The sequence below is a fragment of the Carlito syrichta genome, unplaced genomic scaffold, assembly GCF_000164805.1.
Source record: "Carlito syrichta isolate Samal-C Ts95f unplaced genomic scaffold, Tarsius_syrichta-2.0.1 Scaffold310316, whole genome shotgun sequence".
In the NCBI taxonomy this organism is placed as follows: Eukaryota; Metazoa; Chordata; class Mammalia; order Primates; family Tarsiidae; genus Carlito; species Carlito syrichta.
In genome coordinates this window covers 50,101-64,294 of record NW_007254412.1, presented here as the reverse complement: position 1 = coordinate 64,294, position 14,194 = coordinate 50,101, and the positions used below count along the sequence as shown (strand labels likewise).

Here is a 14,194-nt window from a genome sequence, read left to right as displayed (position 1 = left end):
GTGGCCGGGCGCGGGCGCGGGCGCGCGGACGCAGGTGTCCCGGGAGGGGACGGGGGTGGCCAGCGCGCCGCTCCTGCCGGGAAGCCCTTCGCCCCCACGCCTCTGGCTCCCGTGAGGGGAGAGTCGCTCACCCCTGGGTGCCCGGCGCGGGCAGGGAGCGGGCCCTGCCGGGTGGGGACGGGCGGATCGCGGGGACAGGCGGGCTGTGACGCCCCGCTCCCTGCGCGCGGCTCCCGACAGGCAGGGCTGCCAGGTCTGCGGAGGAGGGGCTGGCGAGCTCGCCCGTCCTCGGAGCGTTGGCAGCCGGCAGTCCCCACATCCAGAAGCGGTGCCGCGTACGTGTGCAGGTGCTGGTTCTTGCGTTCAGCAGAAGGCGATAGGGGTGGGAGTACAGAATCCGAGTGCTCCTTTACTCCAAACTGTGGGCGAGGGTTTAAAAATAGAATGAACATATCCTGGCTCTCTCCTGCTCCCTCGCTCTCCTTCTTACCTCTCCTGTCATCCTTGAAAACGCAAAGTTTTGAGAAGGAATATCCTTAGCCCTCAGAAAGAAGCTTAAATTCATGTTAAAGAGACTTGGACTTCTTGTAAAACCATTTTTGCTGTTTCTCTTTTTGGTACAAGGAAGGAATGAAATTTGCATTCGGCTTGTCTTTTGCAGAGCCAGAATTTCTCCTTCTGGCCGGCCAAATAAGAGTGCTCGGGATGAACGTCTTGGACTGTGAGAATGTTTTTGGTGCCTTTTCAGTCTGCCCATTTAAAAATAGCTCATTCCATCTCTTAGATTTGAGAATCAGTAACAACATGAAGGCAGATAGTGGAATTGCCTCTGCCTTACACACTTTTCCTGTTTCTATGATGAGTTTCTTAATAGGTGCTATCTTTTAGCAGAATAGAGTCCTACCTTTGAGAATTGATCCCAGGCCTCTTTAAAGGACACTTACAGAAATCGAGTGCCTGTGACATCGTTTTGTGAGCCTGTTGCTTTTTAAAATGAAGAGAGAGTGTAATGCCAGGCAGCTCAAAGTAGCCATCTTTGGGGTGGGGGTGGGGGTGTGTGAAGTGAACACAGGTGTGTGATGAGGCTCCTCAGAGCAGGCTCTCTGCAGGATGCTGTGTCTTTCCTGACGTATATGAACAGACTCTGTATGACCAAAGCCATCTTTGGTTCAGGGAACATGGGACCCCTGGTTTGGAGTAAGTGAGGGACCAACATAGGTTGGGCCGAGGAATTTTTATTGGTTGTCAGGCTGACTTTAATTGGTTCTCGGCCTCACTCAGCAGACGTTTGGTGTCCCTGATGTGTTAGGAAAGGCACTGGGCACTGGAGGCTGTAGTAGTGAATATTTTGCTGCCCCTATGACTACAGTGGTGTACTCCATGCCAGGCACTGCTTCACTCATGAATTGTCTCATGTGCTTTAATTCATTTTACAAATGAGAAAACAGGGTCACTCAACTCTAGCAGCAGGGCTAGAGCTTTTGAATCCACCTGACTTGATCCAGAGCTGGAATTCTTGCCCATGCAGAACTCTTAATTCTACCCCACCCCACTTGCCCAGAATGAGACACCTTGGCTCATGCCTGCTGGAATTTGAACTTGCATTATGTATCTTGGCCTTGAATCTCAGGAGGGTGCATTTGGGTGACTGTCAATTTTTCTACTAGTATTTTTTGGAGGGCAAGAATTCCTGGAGAGGAAGAAACATTGCAGTGATGAAGTCAAAGGGTTATCTAATGGAATGGAGCAGCCCTGTAACTTGGGGGAAAGACTGATGGGAAACTAAGTGTTCTGGTCTTTCTACATCCAGCTCTACTACTACTGTGTTCTACTACTGTTACTTGGACAGGTCATGTGACCTCTTAAAATAAAAGAGTTTCCTAGACTTCAGGCATTCTATTATCATGAAGTGCTTGCTATGTAGTATACTAATATATTAGTATTTGTGTTATTTTGCCTCAGATCATCTTTATCACAACTGTACATAGTAAGCTGGTGTTTTTATAGTACAACTTAAAAATAAATATATGGACCTGCCTGGGCAACTTGGCGAGACTTCATTTCTACAATAAATCAAAAAACAAAAAAACAAAAAACTAGCTGGGTGTGGTAGTGAGCGCCTGTAATTCCAGCTACTTGGAAGGCTGAGGCAGAAGGATCGCCAGAGCCCAGCAGGTCGAGGCTGCGGTGGCCAGGAGCAGCCACTGCACTCAGTCTGGGCAACAGAGTGAGATTCCAACTAAAAAAATAAAATAAAATAATAAATACATATATAAATATGTGATTATATAAGTAACATTGGTTTAGATGATCTACATTCTCTTACAGCTCTATAATTTTTTGGTTTTATTTTATAACCATATTTATTTTACAACTGGTATTTGCAGTTCTTTGGGTTTTGGTTTCCTTCAGGTGTTAATCATGAGCAATAAAACTGGCTTCCAGGGATTGCCAAAGTTCAGCTAGATCATAGTTATTGTTACTTCCACTTTATGAATGAGAAAATTGAGGATTGGAGTGGTCAGTAACCTGCCCAAGGTGACACAGCAATTAGGTATATTTAAACGCAAGTTGTCAAATTCCAAAGCCAGTGCACTTAATCCTGAAACAACACTGTGGTTCTTGCACAGCCGTTTTTGTACATTCGTCTTTTGAATCCCCTTGAGAATCTGATAAAAGCTCTGGCCTCCATAAAAATGAAGGTCTTTCCCTGATATCCACACCTTTGGTCTAGACAGAGGGTAAGCTATAAAATAATCTGGGACATATGCTTTTAAAAAACCTGCTTTTGGAGAAGGTTCTTATTTGATGTGAAGTAGAGCCTTGGCAACTCCCAGTCAGTTGTTTCTGGTGTGGATTTGTTCTGGTCTTTTCCGTGGGGGCTCATTCCCCCAAGACCCTTTCCTCTGACCTGATTAATCAGTGTCTCAGTTGAAATGGTTCTGTATGTTGAAGTCTTTTTTTCTTCCTTTCTTACTATGGATAGAAACTGGAGATGAAGTTCAGACTTGTAGAATTAAGGGTTTTAGGATTTCCTAGGGTAGAACCTTGGCCCCATCACCTACTTATTGTTTGGATCTGGGCCTGTTGCGAAGCCTGAACTCCTTCTTTGTAAAACGGGAATGACCACTCCACCTCCTGGAGGTGTTGTGAGGACTGAGTGGAGCAATGCATCTAAGACCACATTCAGCTTGGGTCTGGGCACATCATACTGCTCAATCATGGTGGTTGCTGTTACCATCTTCCAGCACTTAGGATTGTCAAGACTTCATGATTCTGAGAGCTAAAGCCACCAAGAGCAGAGGAATAATGTTTTGGCTTGAGTGCAGAGAGTTATACCCATGCTTCCTTTATGCAGTTGTTGGTATCTTACACAGCTCTATATTAGCCACTGGTGAGCAGAAGCTTGGTAACAGAATTTGTATCAAGTCGGGGTTATGCCAAAAAAAGTTCCACAAGTTAAAAAGGAACAAAATAAGTAAGCCTCTCAACATCTCCTCTTCTTCTTTTTAATTAAGAGATGGAATCTTGCTCTGTTATCTTGTATGGAGTACAGTTTACTATAACCACATATCCCTGGGCTCAAGCAATCCTTCTGCTTCAGCCTCTCTAGTAGCTAAGACTACAGGCATGTACCGCCATGCCTGGCTAATTAAAAAAAAAATTTAGAATGGGGTTTTGCTGTGTTGTCCAGGCTGATCTCGAACTCCTGGCCAAGCATGATCCCTCCACCTCAAGCCTTTTGAGTAACTGGGAACCACTGTGCCTGGTTCTTCTGTTCTTTATAACATTCTGGTAGCTTAAATTTTCAACCTTTTCTGCTAGACTAATTTTCCCCTCTCAGTGGCTGGTCTGTCTGCCTGTCTGCATCAAGGGAAAAGTTTGCAGAGTGCATTGGGCTTCACATCTGGCTGTTTCATGGACTCAATAGCTAACCAAATGTGGTTTCATAGAAATAGAAGTGAGTTAGACTGTTGGTTTTGAGGGATGGTGGGGGTTTTTAGGAACTGTGTTTCTTTCCATCTTGACACTGACTTCTGGACTTATTGCTGGGCTTATACCCATTTAAGTTTGACATCTGCTTTCTGAGATAGAGTACATTTATTCTGACAGTCTAAGGTGAGGGGGAGAAGTGTGGTTTTTAAAATATCAACTTTATTGAGATATAATTCATATTGCCATGCAGCTCACTCATTTAAAGCATCCTGTTCAATGGTTTTTAGTACATTCATGGAGTCGTATAACCATCAACACAATCAATCTTAGAACAATTTCGGCACCCCCAAAAGAAACCCTGTTCTTATTAGCAGTCCTTCCCCATTTCTTCCCAATTCCCCCAGCCCTAGTCAGCTACTAATGTATTTTCTGTCTCTGTATATTTGCCTATATTGGACATTAGAAGGGCAATTTTAAATGCTTTCCCCTATGTGGTGGTGTCCAACTTTGGGTACATTGTTGATTAGAATTTCAGGTGGGGAAACTTTGAATCAGTAAGCTGTTCTCCTTCAAATCAGAGGGGAGGTGAGATCCTGAAGATGTAATGGTGTCTTAGGTCCTGAAGAAACCTAGTGTGTCTTGGTGTTTCCAACCCATGGGATATGAATGGATTCCTTCCAGTTCATGGTACTTTGGTGAGTGCAGAGGAAATAATGAAACAAGACTAAGAATCCCTTTGACCTTTCAGTCAAGGGATTCAGTCAAGAGTGTGTGATTCTGAATAAAGCCATACTCTGAGGTCAGTATCCTGCGGGGTGCCACTTTTTTCTTTCTTTTTTTTTTAAACAAAGTGAAGTGAATTTATTTCTTCATTTGAGCCTATACTTCTCATGACACTTTTTGGAGATGACATTCCTTTTTAATTGCATTTTCAGTGGTCAGTCATTTTGAGATTTGTGTCCTGTATCACGTCCCCAAGGCAAATTTTAACAAAAGTAGACAGTCTTCTAAGAAAACCAGCATCTTTTATTTATTGCATACCTACCAAGCACCAGGCCCTATGGTAAGTACATACACTGTCTCATTAGTCCTTACCACCCTTCCTGGTGATGAATACTCTTTCTGCATTTTATAGTCGGCGTAACTTGTCTAAGGTCACACATCTAGGAGGTTGTGCAATAAGTTTTGAACTTTGCAGTGGTCTGCAGGGCATTCTCTTGAACATTATTCTTCAGTGTCTGCAGCAAAGATGTTGGCAATGAAGATGCAATTCCTTCATAGATCTAGATCCTAGAAAGGAGAAACATCGAGCAGCAGGTGCTTGATTAAATGAGAACAGTTCCCAGTTGTTTTTCAGGCACTCAACCCTGGATAGTGGAGACTAGCTAATATTTTATATTGTGCTCTGAAGTTTTGTAGTTCTTTGTCACAGGCTTTAAAGAACCCTTGTAGGTTAGAGGGGCCATTGAGGGTGGCTGAGTATCTCTTGGCTTTGTAAAGCAGCAGAATTTGTTTTTGGGGTAGCACTGAGTGATTATCAATGATTGTCTTTTAAGTGAGTAACAGAGCATTGAACAAAAAGACCAGAAACCTGTTTCTGGTCTGATTCACTAAGATAAATGGTTCACTCTCTTTGTCCATTAAAATAAAAGTAAAAATATCAACATTGAGTTGTGTCCTTTACAGCCTGTCACCCTGTAAACCTTTAGGGTTTAATATAGACTTTTTGCAATAGATAAGCCCTTGTTGAATGGCATGAACTCCCAAAGCATGTACAGTGCCATCCTGCTTTGTTTAGGAGTAATTATATTACTCAAGCTCCTGATGGAACAGTTGGATATGGGTTAGATTGCAAAAGTTTTTTTCCAATCCTTTCCTTTGCTTTATCACCTTGTGAATGAAGGAAAAAGTAGGCATTACCTAAACATTTATAATTGGCGATAATTGACATTTGGAGTACATATTATTCATACAGATATAAACAACAGCAAGTTAAATACAAACAAGATTTTTTTTAGTTTTAATGTAACATTGGTATAAAACAATCCTGTCCTGTCATTTTATAATGTTCTTAGTAGGATTGAATTAATTACATCCAATCTGTAGTTTTCAACTCACTGACTATGACTTAAGCCTCCCTCTCCTGAATTTAAAATAATTAATATAAGTGTACTTTCAGGTCTACAGAAAAATTGAGTGAAAAATGTAGAGAGCTCCCTTCCTTATACCTGTACCTTCCAGTTTCTCTTATTTCTAACATCTTGTGTTAGTGTGGTACGTTTGTTACAGTTGATGAATCAATATCAATATCACATTATTAACTAAAGTGTGTAGTTTACATTAGGACTCACTCTTTGTGTTGTCCATTCTTTGGGTTTTGACAAATGTCTGATGATATATATTTGCCTTTATAGCATCATACAGAATAGTTTCACAGTCCTAAAAATTCTCTGTGCTCTCTCTGTTCATCCCACCCTCCCCTCAACTTCTGGTAACCACTTATCTTTTTACTGTCTCCATAATTTTACCTTTTCTAGAATGTTACACAGTCGGAATAAAACAGTTTGTAGACTTTTCAGGTTGGCCTTTTTTCACTTAGCAATTTGTGCTTAAGGTTCTTCCATGTCTTTTCATGGCTTGGTAGCTCATTTCTCCTTCTTGCTGAATGATATTCCATTGTCTGGATGTATCACAGTTTGCCTATTGAAGGACATGTTGTTTGTTTTAAAGTTTTGGCAATTATGAATAAAGCTGGTAAAAGCATTTGCACACCGCTTTATATGTGGAAGTAAGTTTAAACTCATTTGGCGACATATCAATGAGTGAGATTGCTAGGCTAGTATGGCAAGTATATGTTTAGCTTTTAAAGAAATTGTCAGACTGTCTTCCAAAGTTATTGTACCATCTTGTATGAATAAGAGTTCCTGTTGCTCCATATCCTCCTGGCATTGTCAGTGTTTTGGATTTTGGCCATTCTAATAGGTATACGATAGTATTTAATTTTTAAGAAAATTTGCAATTTCTTGTTGAGCATCTTTTAATATACTTACTTTCCATCTGCATATCTTCTTTGGAGAGGTGTCTGTTCAGATCTTTTGCCCATTTAAAATTTTTGTTTTCTTATTTTTAGTTTGTTTTTATTGTAAAATTATACATAACACAAAATTCATCACTTTAACCATTTTAAGTGTACAATTTAGTGACATTAAGTATATTCCCAGTGTTTTGTGTAATTGTTACTAGTAGTTCCAGAACTTTTTCATCATCCCAAACTGAAGCTCTCTGCTCATTAAACAATAACTCCCCATTTCCCCCGTCCCCTGGGAACCTCTATTCTACTCTCTGTCTATGTATTTACTTATTCTGTGTATTCATATAAGTGGAATTGGACAATATTTGTCATTCTTATCTGGCTTATTTCACTTAGTAAAATGTTTTCAATGTTCATCCATGTTATAGTATGTTTTGGAATTTCATTTCTTTTTATGCCTGAATATCTTATTGTTGAGTTTTAAATACCAACAACTGTCATTAAGAAAGACTGTTTCTTCTTTTTTAAAATCATAGAAACATATTTATTTTCTCTCCATCTCTTTTCTCCCTCAGAATGGTCACTAACACTTGGAATAGACATATGAGTTTATCATGGATGTCTCTCACAAGAGCATTGTATTACATTTATTCCTTTCAAAGTAGCCATTTGTTTCAGATCAGCATGTTTTGGAGGGAATTTTTTTTAAAGCTTTATTGAATTATAATTTACATTCCATAAAATTCTCCTTCCTTAAGTATAAAATTCAGTGGTTTGTTGTTACAGAGTTTTGCAGCTATCGCTCCAAACCCGTTGTAGAACACTTCTGTCACCTCTCGGGCCCATCTCCCAGCATTCTCCATTTTTGCCTCAAGCCTCATACAACCCTCATCTACTTTCTTCTGTCTCTACAATTTGTCTTTTCTGGTAATTTAAACCCATTAAATCATATGATTTGTGGTCTCTTGCATTTGGCTTCTTTCACCCACTATGATTTTTTTTGATTTTTGTTTTTTTGTTTCTTTTTGAGTTGGAGTCTCACTCTGTCATCCAGACTAGAGTGCAGTGGCATGCTCTTGGCCACCGCAGACTCGACCTGCTGGGCTCTGGTGATCGATCCTTCCGCCTCAACCTCCCAAGTAGCTGGAATGACAGGCGTGCATTACCACGCCTGGCTAATTTTTGATTTGTTGTAAGATGAGGTCTTGCCAAGTTTCTCAGGTGGGTTTCGAACCTGCGGGTTCAGGCAATCCACTGACCTCGGCCTCCCAAAGTGCTGGGATTTACAGACTGAGCCACTGAGCCCGGCCTACTATGATGTTTTTAAGGTTCAATCTTAAAACATGCTGCATCTGTAGTTACTTTTTATTGCTGAAGAACATTCCATTTTGTAAAGCATAAGTTTATTCATTTACCAGCTGATGGACATTTGGGTGGTTTCTAGCTTTTGGCTCCTATGAATAATGCTGCTGTGAATGTTCGCATATATGTCTTGATGTGGATATGTGTTTTCACTTCTAATTTCATTTCTTACCTAGGAGTAGAATTTTGCTAGATTGTATGGTAAACTTATGTTTAAATTTAACTTAAACTTACATTTATTTTAACAACATGCCAAACTGTTTTCCATAGCAGAAACACTATTTCATATTCCCACCAGCAGTGTATGAGAATTCCAGTTTCTCCACATCCTTGACAACACTTGCTATATTGTCTTTCTTTTTGATTGTAGTCAACCTAGTGGATGTAAATGGTATCTGATTGTGGTTTTAATTTGCACCTCTCTGATGACTAATGATGGTGAGCATCTTTTCATGTGTTTATTGTTTATGGATGTATCTTCTTTGCTGAATAGTTTATTTAATTTTTTCTTTTACTTTATTCCATAAAACTTCTAGTGAGTAAATCAACAGTACTTAATATATTTTTACATTTGCCCTCTTTTGGGGACTTTTTGCTTCTATTTTCTTCAACCTCAGATGTAGTCAACGGATCAGTTTCAGGACCTTTGTACTTTGGAGAACAGCTCTTATGAGGCTGTTCTTCAGGTTTCTACTCTAGTTAGGCCAGTCAGCATCACTCTGGACATATGCCACAAGCTGGACTTCATAATTCTGGGCAGTGTAAGCTAATGATCCAAACTCTCTGAATTGAAGAAAATGAGAACTGTTCAGGAAAGAACTGTTATCACCATTGAGCTATTGGAGAAAGCAACTGATGAAGGGGAATTTGTTATCTTTTTAAGACCATTGCATTTCTAAAACATAGCCAAGGGAAGGATGTCAATATGAAGCTGTAAGTCAAAGGTTTTTTTCTCCCCTGGATTTAAGTTTCAGTTGACTCTAGTTTTTTGTTTTGTTTTGTTTTGTTTTGTTTCTGTTGCCCAGGCTGGAGTACAGGTGCGCACTACCATGCCCAGCTAATTTTTTGATTTATTGTAGAGACGAGGTCTTGCCAAGTTGCCCAGACTGTTCTTGAACCCCTGGGCTCAGGGAGTCCTCTTGCCTTGGCCTCCCAAAGTGCTGGGATTACAGACTTGAGCCACCGTGCCTGGCCAGCCATTAGTTTTAATTTTTAAATTATAACCCTGTTTGTTTCAAATTATGTATCTTTTTCTCATCACAAAGGATGACTTTCATTCAACAAATATGGAGGCCCTGCTTTGCCCTTAACACATCTCCAGGCTGGGCTTGGTGGAGCCTGTAATCCCAGCACTTTGGGAGGCCAAGGCAAGTGAATTGCCTGAGCTCATGGGTTCGAGACCTACCTGGGCAACTTGGCAGGACCTTAGCTCTACAAAAAATAAAAAATTGACTGGACATGGTAGCGTGCATCTGTAGTTCTGACTACTTGGAAGGCTGAGGTGAAAGAATTGCCAGAGTCGAGCAGGTTGAGGCTGCCGTGGCTGGGAGCGTTCTACTACACTTCAGTCTGGGAGACATAGTGAGACTCCAACTCAAAAAAAAAAGTCTCCAAAGTCCTAGACTACAGTAAGGGCCATTTAGCTGGAGGGAACAGGTGCGCAAGTCATGGTGGGAGATTGGATGGGGTGTTTTGGGGCCAGTGTCACAGCCAGTTGTGAGTAGGGCAGAGTAAAGGCAACTGCATGAGGAGAGAGGTCAGGAGCAGGTAATGGATATCTTGAATTCTAGAAAGGACTTATGGAATCATGGGAGGCTGTGACATGATCCTGCTCATGCTTTCAGAAGATCACACAGGCAGCTGTGTAGAGAATAGGCATGTGGAGCAAGAGTGAAGGCAGATAGACCAGTTAGGAAACTACTGTAAGAGGTGAAATCAGAGACAATGGCACCTTGGGCTGGGGTGGTCAGATGCTGAGGGCTTTTGGAAGCAGCCCACAGGATTTGCTGCATAGGATATGGGGTATGAGAGAAGAGAGAAGTCTAGAATGATTCAAATGATTTTGGCTTGAGCAGTTATGTAAATAATGCTACTATTTTCTAAAGTAAAGAGAACTTAGGGAGGATTAGGTTTGGGAGAGAAATTAACAATGTGAAGGAATGACCTAATCTCAAAGACCAAAGAAAAAAAAAAGACAGTTTCTGAATACGTTCTCATAGTCTCATACAAGAATCAAAGAGTATAAAAGCATATAGAGTAAAGCATTTCCTTTCCTGAGCTAACAACCGTTGTCAACAGTTGGGTATGCTTTTGTCCTTATCATTTTTCTATGATTTTCTTCATAAGTGGGATTGTACTATATTAATTATTTTGCATTTTGCTTTTCCAGTTAATACTTTGTTTTAGAGGTCTTCCATGTCACTACAAGTACGTAGCACATTTTTTTTAAAGACTACAGAGACTTCTGTGTGGATATGCCATAGTTGATTTACCTAGTTTCCTATTGAAGGGTGCTTGGATTGTCTCCATTTTTCACTATTAGAAAATGTGCTGCAGTGATCATTTGCACATCTGCCTTTGTGTGTGGATCCCAGCATTTCCATGAGGTAAATTCCTCCAAATGGAATGGTTGCCGACTCCAGTTTTTGCCAGCTCTTTGACATCTTTGACAATAGAGTTTAGATCCTTTGCATCCCTGTAGCCAGTTATTTTTCTGGTGTTCCTTTGAGTGTGTTAAATTGTTTCTGAAGCTTAACCTTTTGCTTAAATCAGGAGCAACCTTAGTTGACACTTCTGTTAGGCACTGACACTGATTCTAAATTAACCAGAGGAGAGAAAAAGAAAATCTAGTGTGTGTGTCTGAGACAGAGACAGACAGAGAAAGAGAGAGAGAGAGAGAGAGAGATATCAAGATCGAGGTCACATTTAATTGATTGTGTCTTTATTAGCCTTAGTCATGCCCTATATCCTTTCTGAGCTGCAGGTTCTTAGAGGTAAATGGGAGATGGAATGGAACTTTGGCCATATCCAACAGTGTGTTCCAACCTTGAATCCAAGAGACTAAGAAGGAAATCATTTCTTTAGAGTGAGACCGACAGCATTCATCAGTGGCCAGAGGAATTTTTACAAATTGTAGGCACGGGGTTTTACACATTTTTGTAGAAGCCCAGAGTGGAGAAAGAGAGGAAATGGTAAGGAAAACAGCTTGGCAGTGTGGGCCAGGAGCTGTCATGGCATGTTTACGTCTGGCTCATTTCATCGTGGTTGGAAGGCACAGAATGCTGCATGGAGAGCTGGAGACTGGGCAGTTTCCTGCTATATTTAGAAAGAGGAGCTTCCTGGGGTTGGTGGGGTGTGGGTGTCTTCCTTGCCAGATACACAAAAGTGTGAGGGGCTTGGGAATTCCAAATCAAACCTTGTTAATGAGCTGGCTTCTTGGGGCCAAGCCGGTAGCTGTGCTTGCTGCTGCCATACAGTAAAAGCTAAAATAAACCCTAGTTTTCATGACTTCAGAAGACACCACAGTTAGGTTTCAAATCTCATCAGACCTTGCATTCAGGTCTGCCTTTAGGATTACTACAGGCTAACCTGAACACTTTGAAAATATAAAGTAAACCGGGCTTGGTTGCTCAGCCTATAATCCCATGCCTTTGGGAGGCTGAGGTGAGTGGATTGCCTGAGCCCACGGGCTCAAGACCCACCTGGGCAACTTGACGAGACCTCATCTCTATAATAAATCAAAAAGTAACCTGGCGTGGTAGCACACACCTGTAGTTTCAGCTACTTGGAAGGCGGAGGCAGAGGGATCGCCAGAGCCCAGTGGGTCAAGGCTCTGGTGGCCAGGAGCGGCCACTGCACTCTAATCCGGGTGACAGAGTGAGACTCCAACTCAAAAAAAAAAAAATGTGGGGGTCCCTTCCTAGCTCTGCTATTTCCTCTCTGGGTGACCCAAATCTAGAAGCTGCTTCAGTTTTCTCAGCTCCAAATGATGATGGTAATAAGACCTGCCTCTCAGAATTATTGGGGGAATTAGTTTAATGTGTATGCATGATGCTTCAAACAATGCCTGCACTTGTAAGTGCTCAATAAATGTCAGCTGTTACTAGCTACTGACTCCTCCTGGTATCCAGGAAGCATTGGTACTTCTTTTATTCTTCAAGTGCTGTAGTTTATGCTGTACTCCTTCTTAGAACTTCTTCCTGGTCTTTGTTCTCTTGACTTTTCTTGGCCTTCTGAGGACTGAAGTATAGTACTTGCAGAGGTTTATTCTGGAAATAGTGACATAGCCTATTTAGAGGTAATAGATGCTTTGTTTTATGAGGTTCCTGGGATCAAGTTTCCTCTGCAGGTAGGAACTGTCTCCTTACCAGGCCCTGGACCTGGTCCTCTCTGGGAGCCCCTGACAGACTGTATGAAATGCCAGCCATACTCAGGGGATGGAGTATTATTAGAATGCAATGTTGTCCTCTTTGACATCTCCACCCTTTCTTCTGGGAAAAATTTGGAGTGCACTTTAGCTGAAGGATTATTCCTGCTCTCTTTGCTTTCTACTTTTACCCATTTAATTTTTCTTGTCACAGTCTTTTCTTGGTGGGTTTGTAGCATATGTACCATAAGGTGAGTTGTTATGAATTATGATTGTTTTTATTCTGTTTTTGTTTCTTTTAAGAACAACATGTAGGAAGTAAACTAAGGTCCTTGCTGGTCAATTCTGAAATGGTTAGGAAAATGAAAAATAAAAGCATTGAGAGGGACATTAACAAGCGTATCCTATTCTGTTCCCAATGATTTTTGTCTTCACATGGGTTACTTCCTTTTTTCTGGTAATTAGTTGTAACCAAAATACTATGTACCTTTGGGATAATTTAAGAAGAAAGTTTTTGCCCTCACGAGGCATCAACCATGAGGTGACTAGTGATTGACCGTTGTTGGGAGACTGGGGATAGTCTGGTTTGGGAAAAACTTGTCATGTGGGCAATTTTCTCTGTATTTTGGGGAATTGACAGCTCTCCCTCCACTCCTGAATGCTCAGGGATAGCTGTCTTCTGGCCCATATGTGGAGTTGCCCAAATCTGGTCTTTGCCTCTTCCAGCAAGCCTTGAACTGGTGTGCTACGTGATTCTGAGACAGGGCAGACCCCTCTTATTTTTCTATCAGCCTGACCCTGCCCTCAACCCAGACCAGCTAGAAGGACCGCATGCCTGTTTTACCTATTTGAGTGTTTCTGTGTGCCCATGATCTCATCTGTTAGTGTGTTATTGGAAGTTAGCCACTGTGCTCACAAAAAGGTACAGTTTGATTACATAGGTAAGTGCTGGTTAGGCATGTGCTTTTGTTGAGTCAGGGAAAGGCTGAGATAAGGAGAGGAGGAGGCATTGAGCTTCTTGTGACCTTTCTGTCCTCCAGCTTTCTGAGGTTGAAACTTGGCAGAAGTGAGAGCGAATGCTAAATGCTGTCATCCTCCCTGCAAAGGACCCAACCAGGGTGACTGTGTATCCTGGGTCACGCCTGCTATTTCAGCATGCTTATTAATAGTGTCCCCTTCTCAAAACAAACTCAGTTTGCTTGTAGTCATCCTATGTATGAATTACACAGGTTTCTTTGAAACCTTTGTCAACAGGAATGAACATTACCTTCCAGTGGCGTTTCCCCCAAGTAGATCATGATGAGAGTGAGACTACTTCCTTCTCCACCCAGATTACCAAGAAAGAATGGTTCTGTAAATGGTTGTCACAACTCTCATCCTTATTAACTTCAAAAAACTACAGACCTGTAGAGCAGAGGGCACTTTTAAATCACTGTTGTGAGCCAGGCTCGGTGGCTCAGCCTGTACTCCCGCGCCTTTGGGAGGCTGAGGTGAGTGGA

General features: G+C 41.5%; 1 protein-coding gene across 1 annotated transcript in view; it reads left to right on the top strand.

Annotated features, from left to right (window-relative positions):
• The first annotated feature begins 1,537 nt into the window (after positions 1 to 1,537).
• Positions 1,538 to 14,194, top strand: part of LOC103270821 (rho GTPase-activating protein 26-like) — a 53,004-nt gene continuing 40,347 nt past the window's right edge. The window contains exon 1 of the mRNA XM_008068329.1: positions 1,538 to 1,634. Within this exon, the coding sequence (XP_008066520.1) occupies positions 1,607 to 1,634 (28 nt within the window). The 5' untranslated portion in view covers positions 1,538 to 1,606. The remainder of the gene's footprint in view (positions 1,635 to 14,194) is intronic.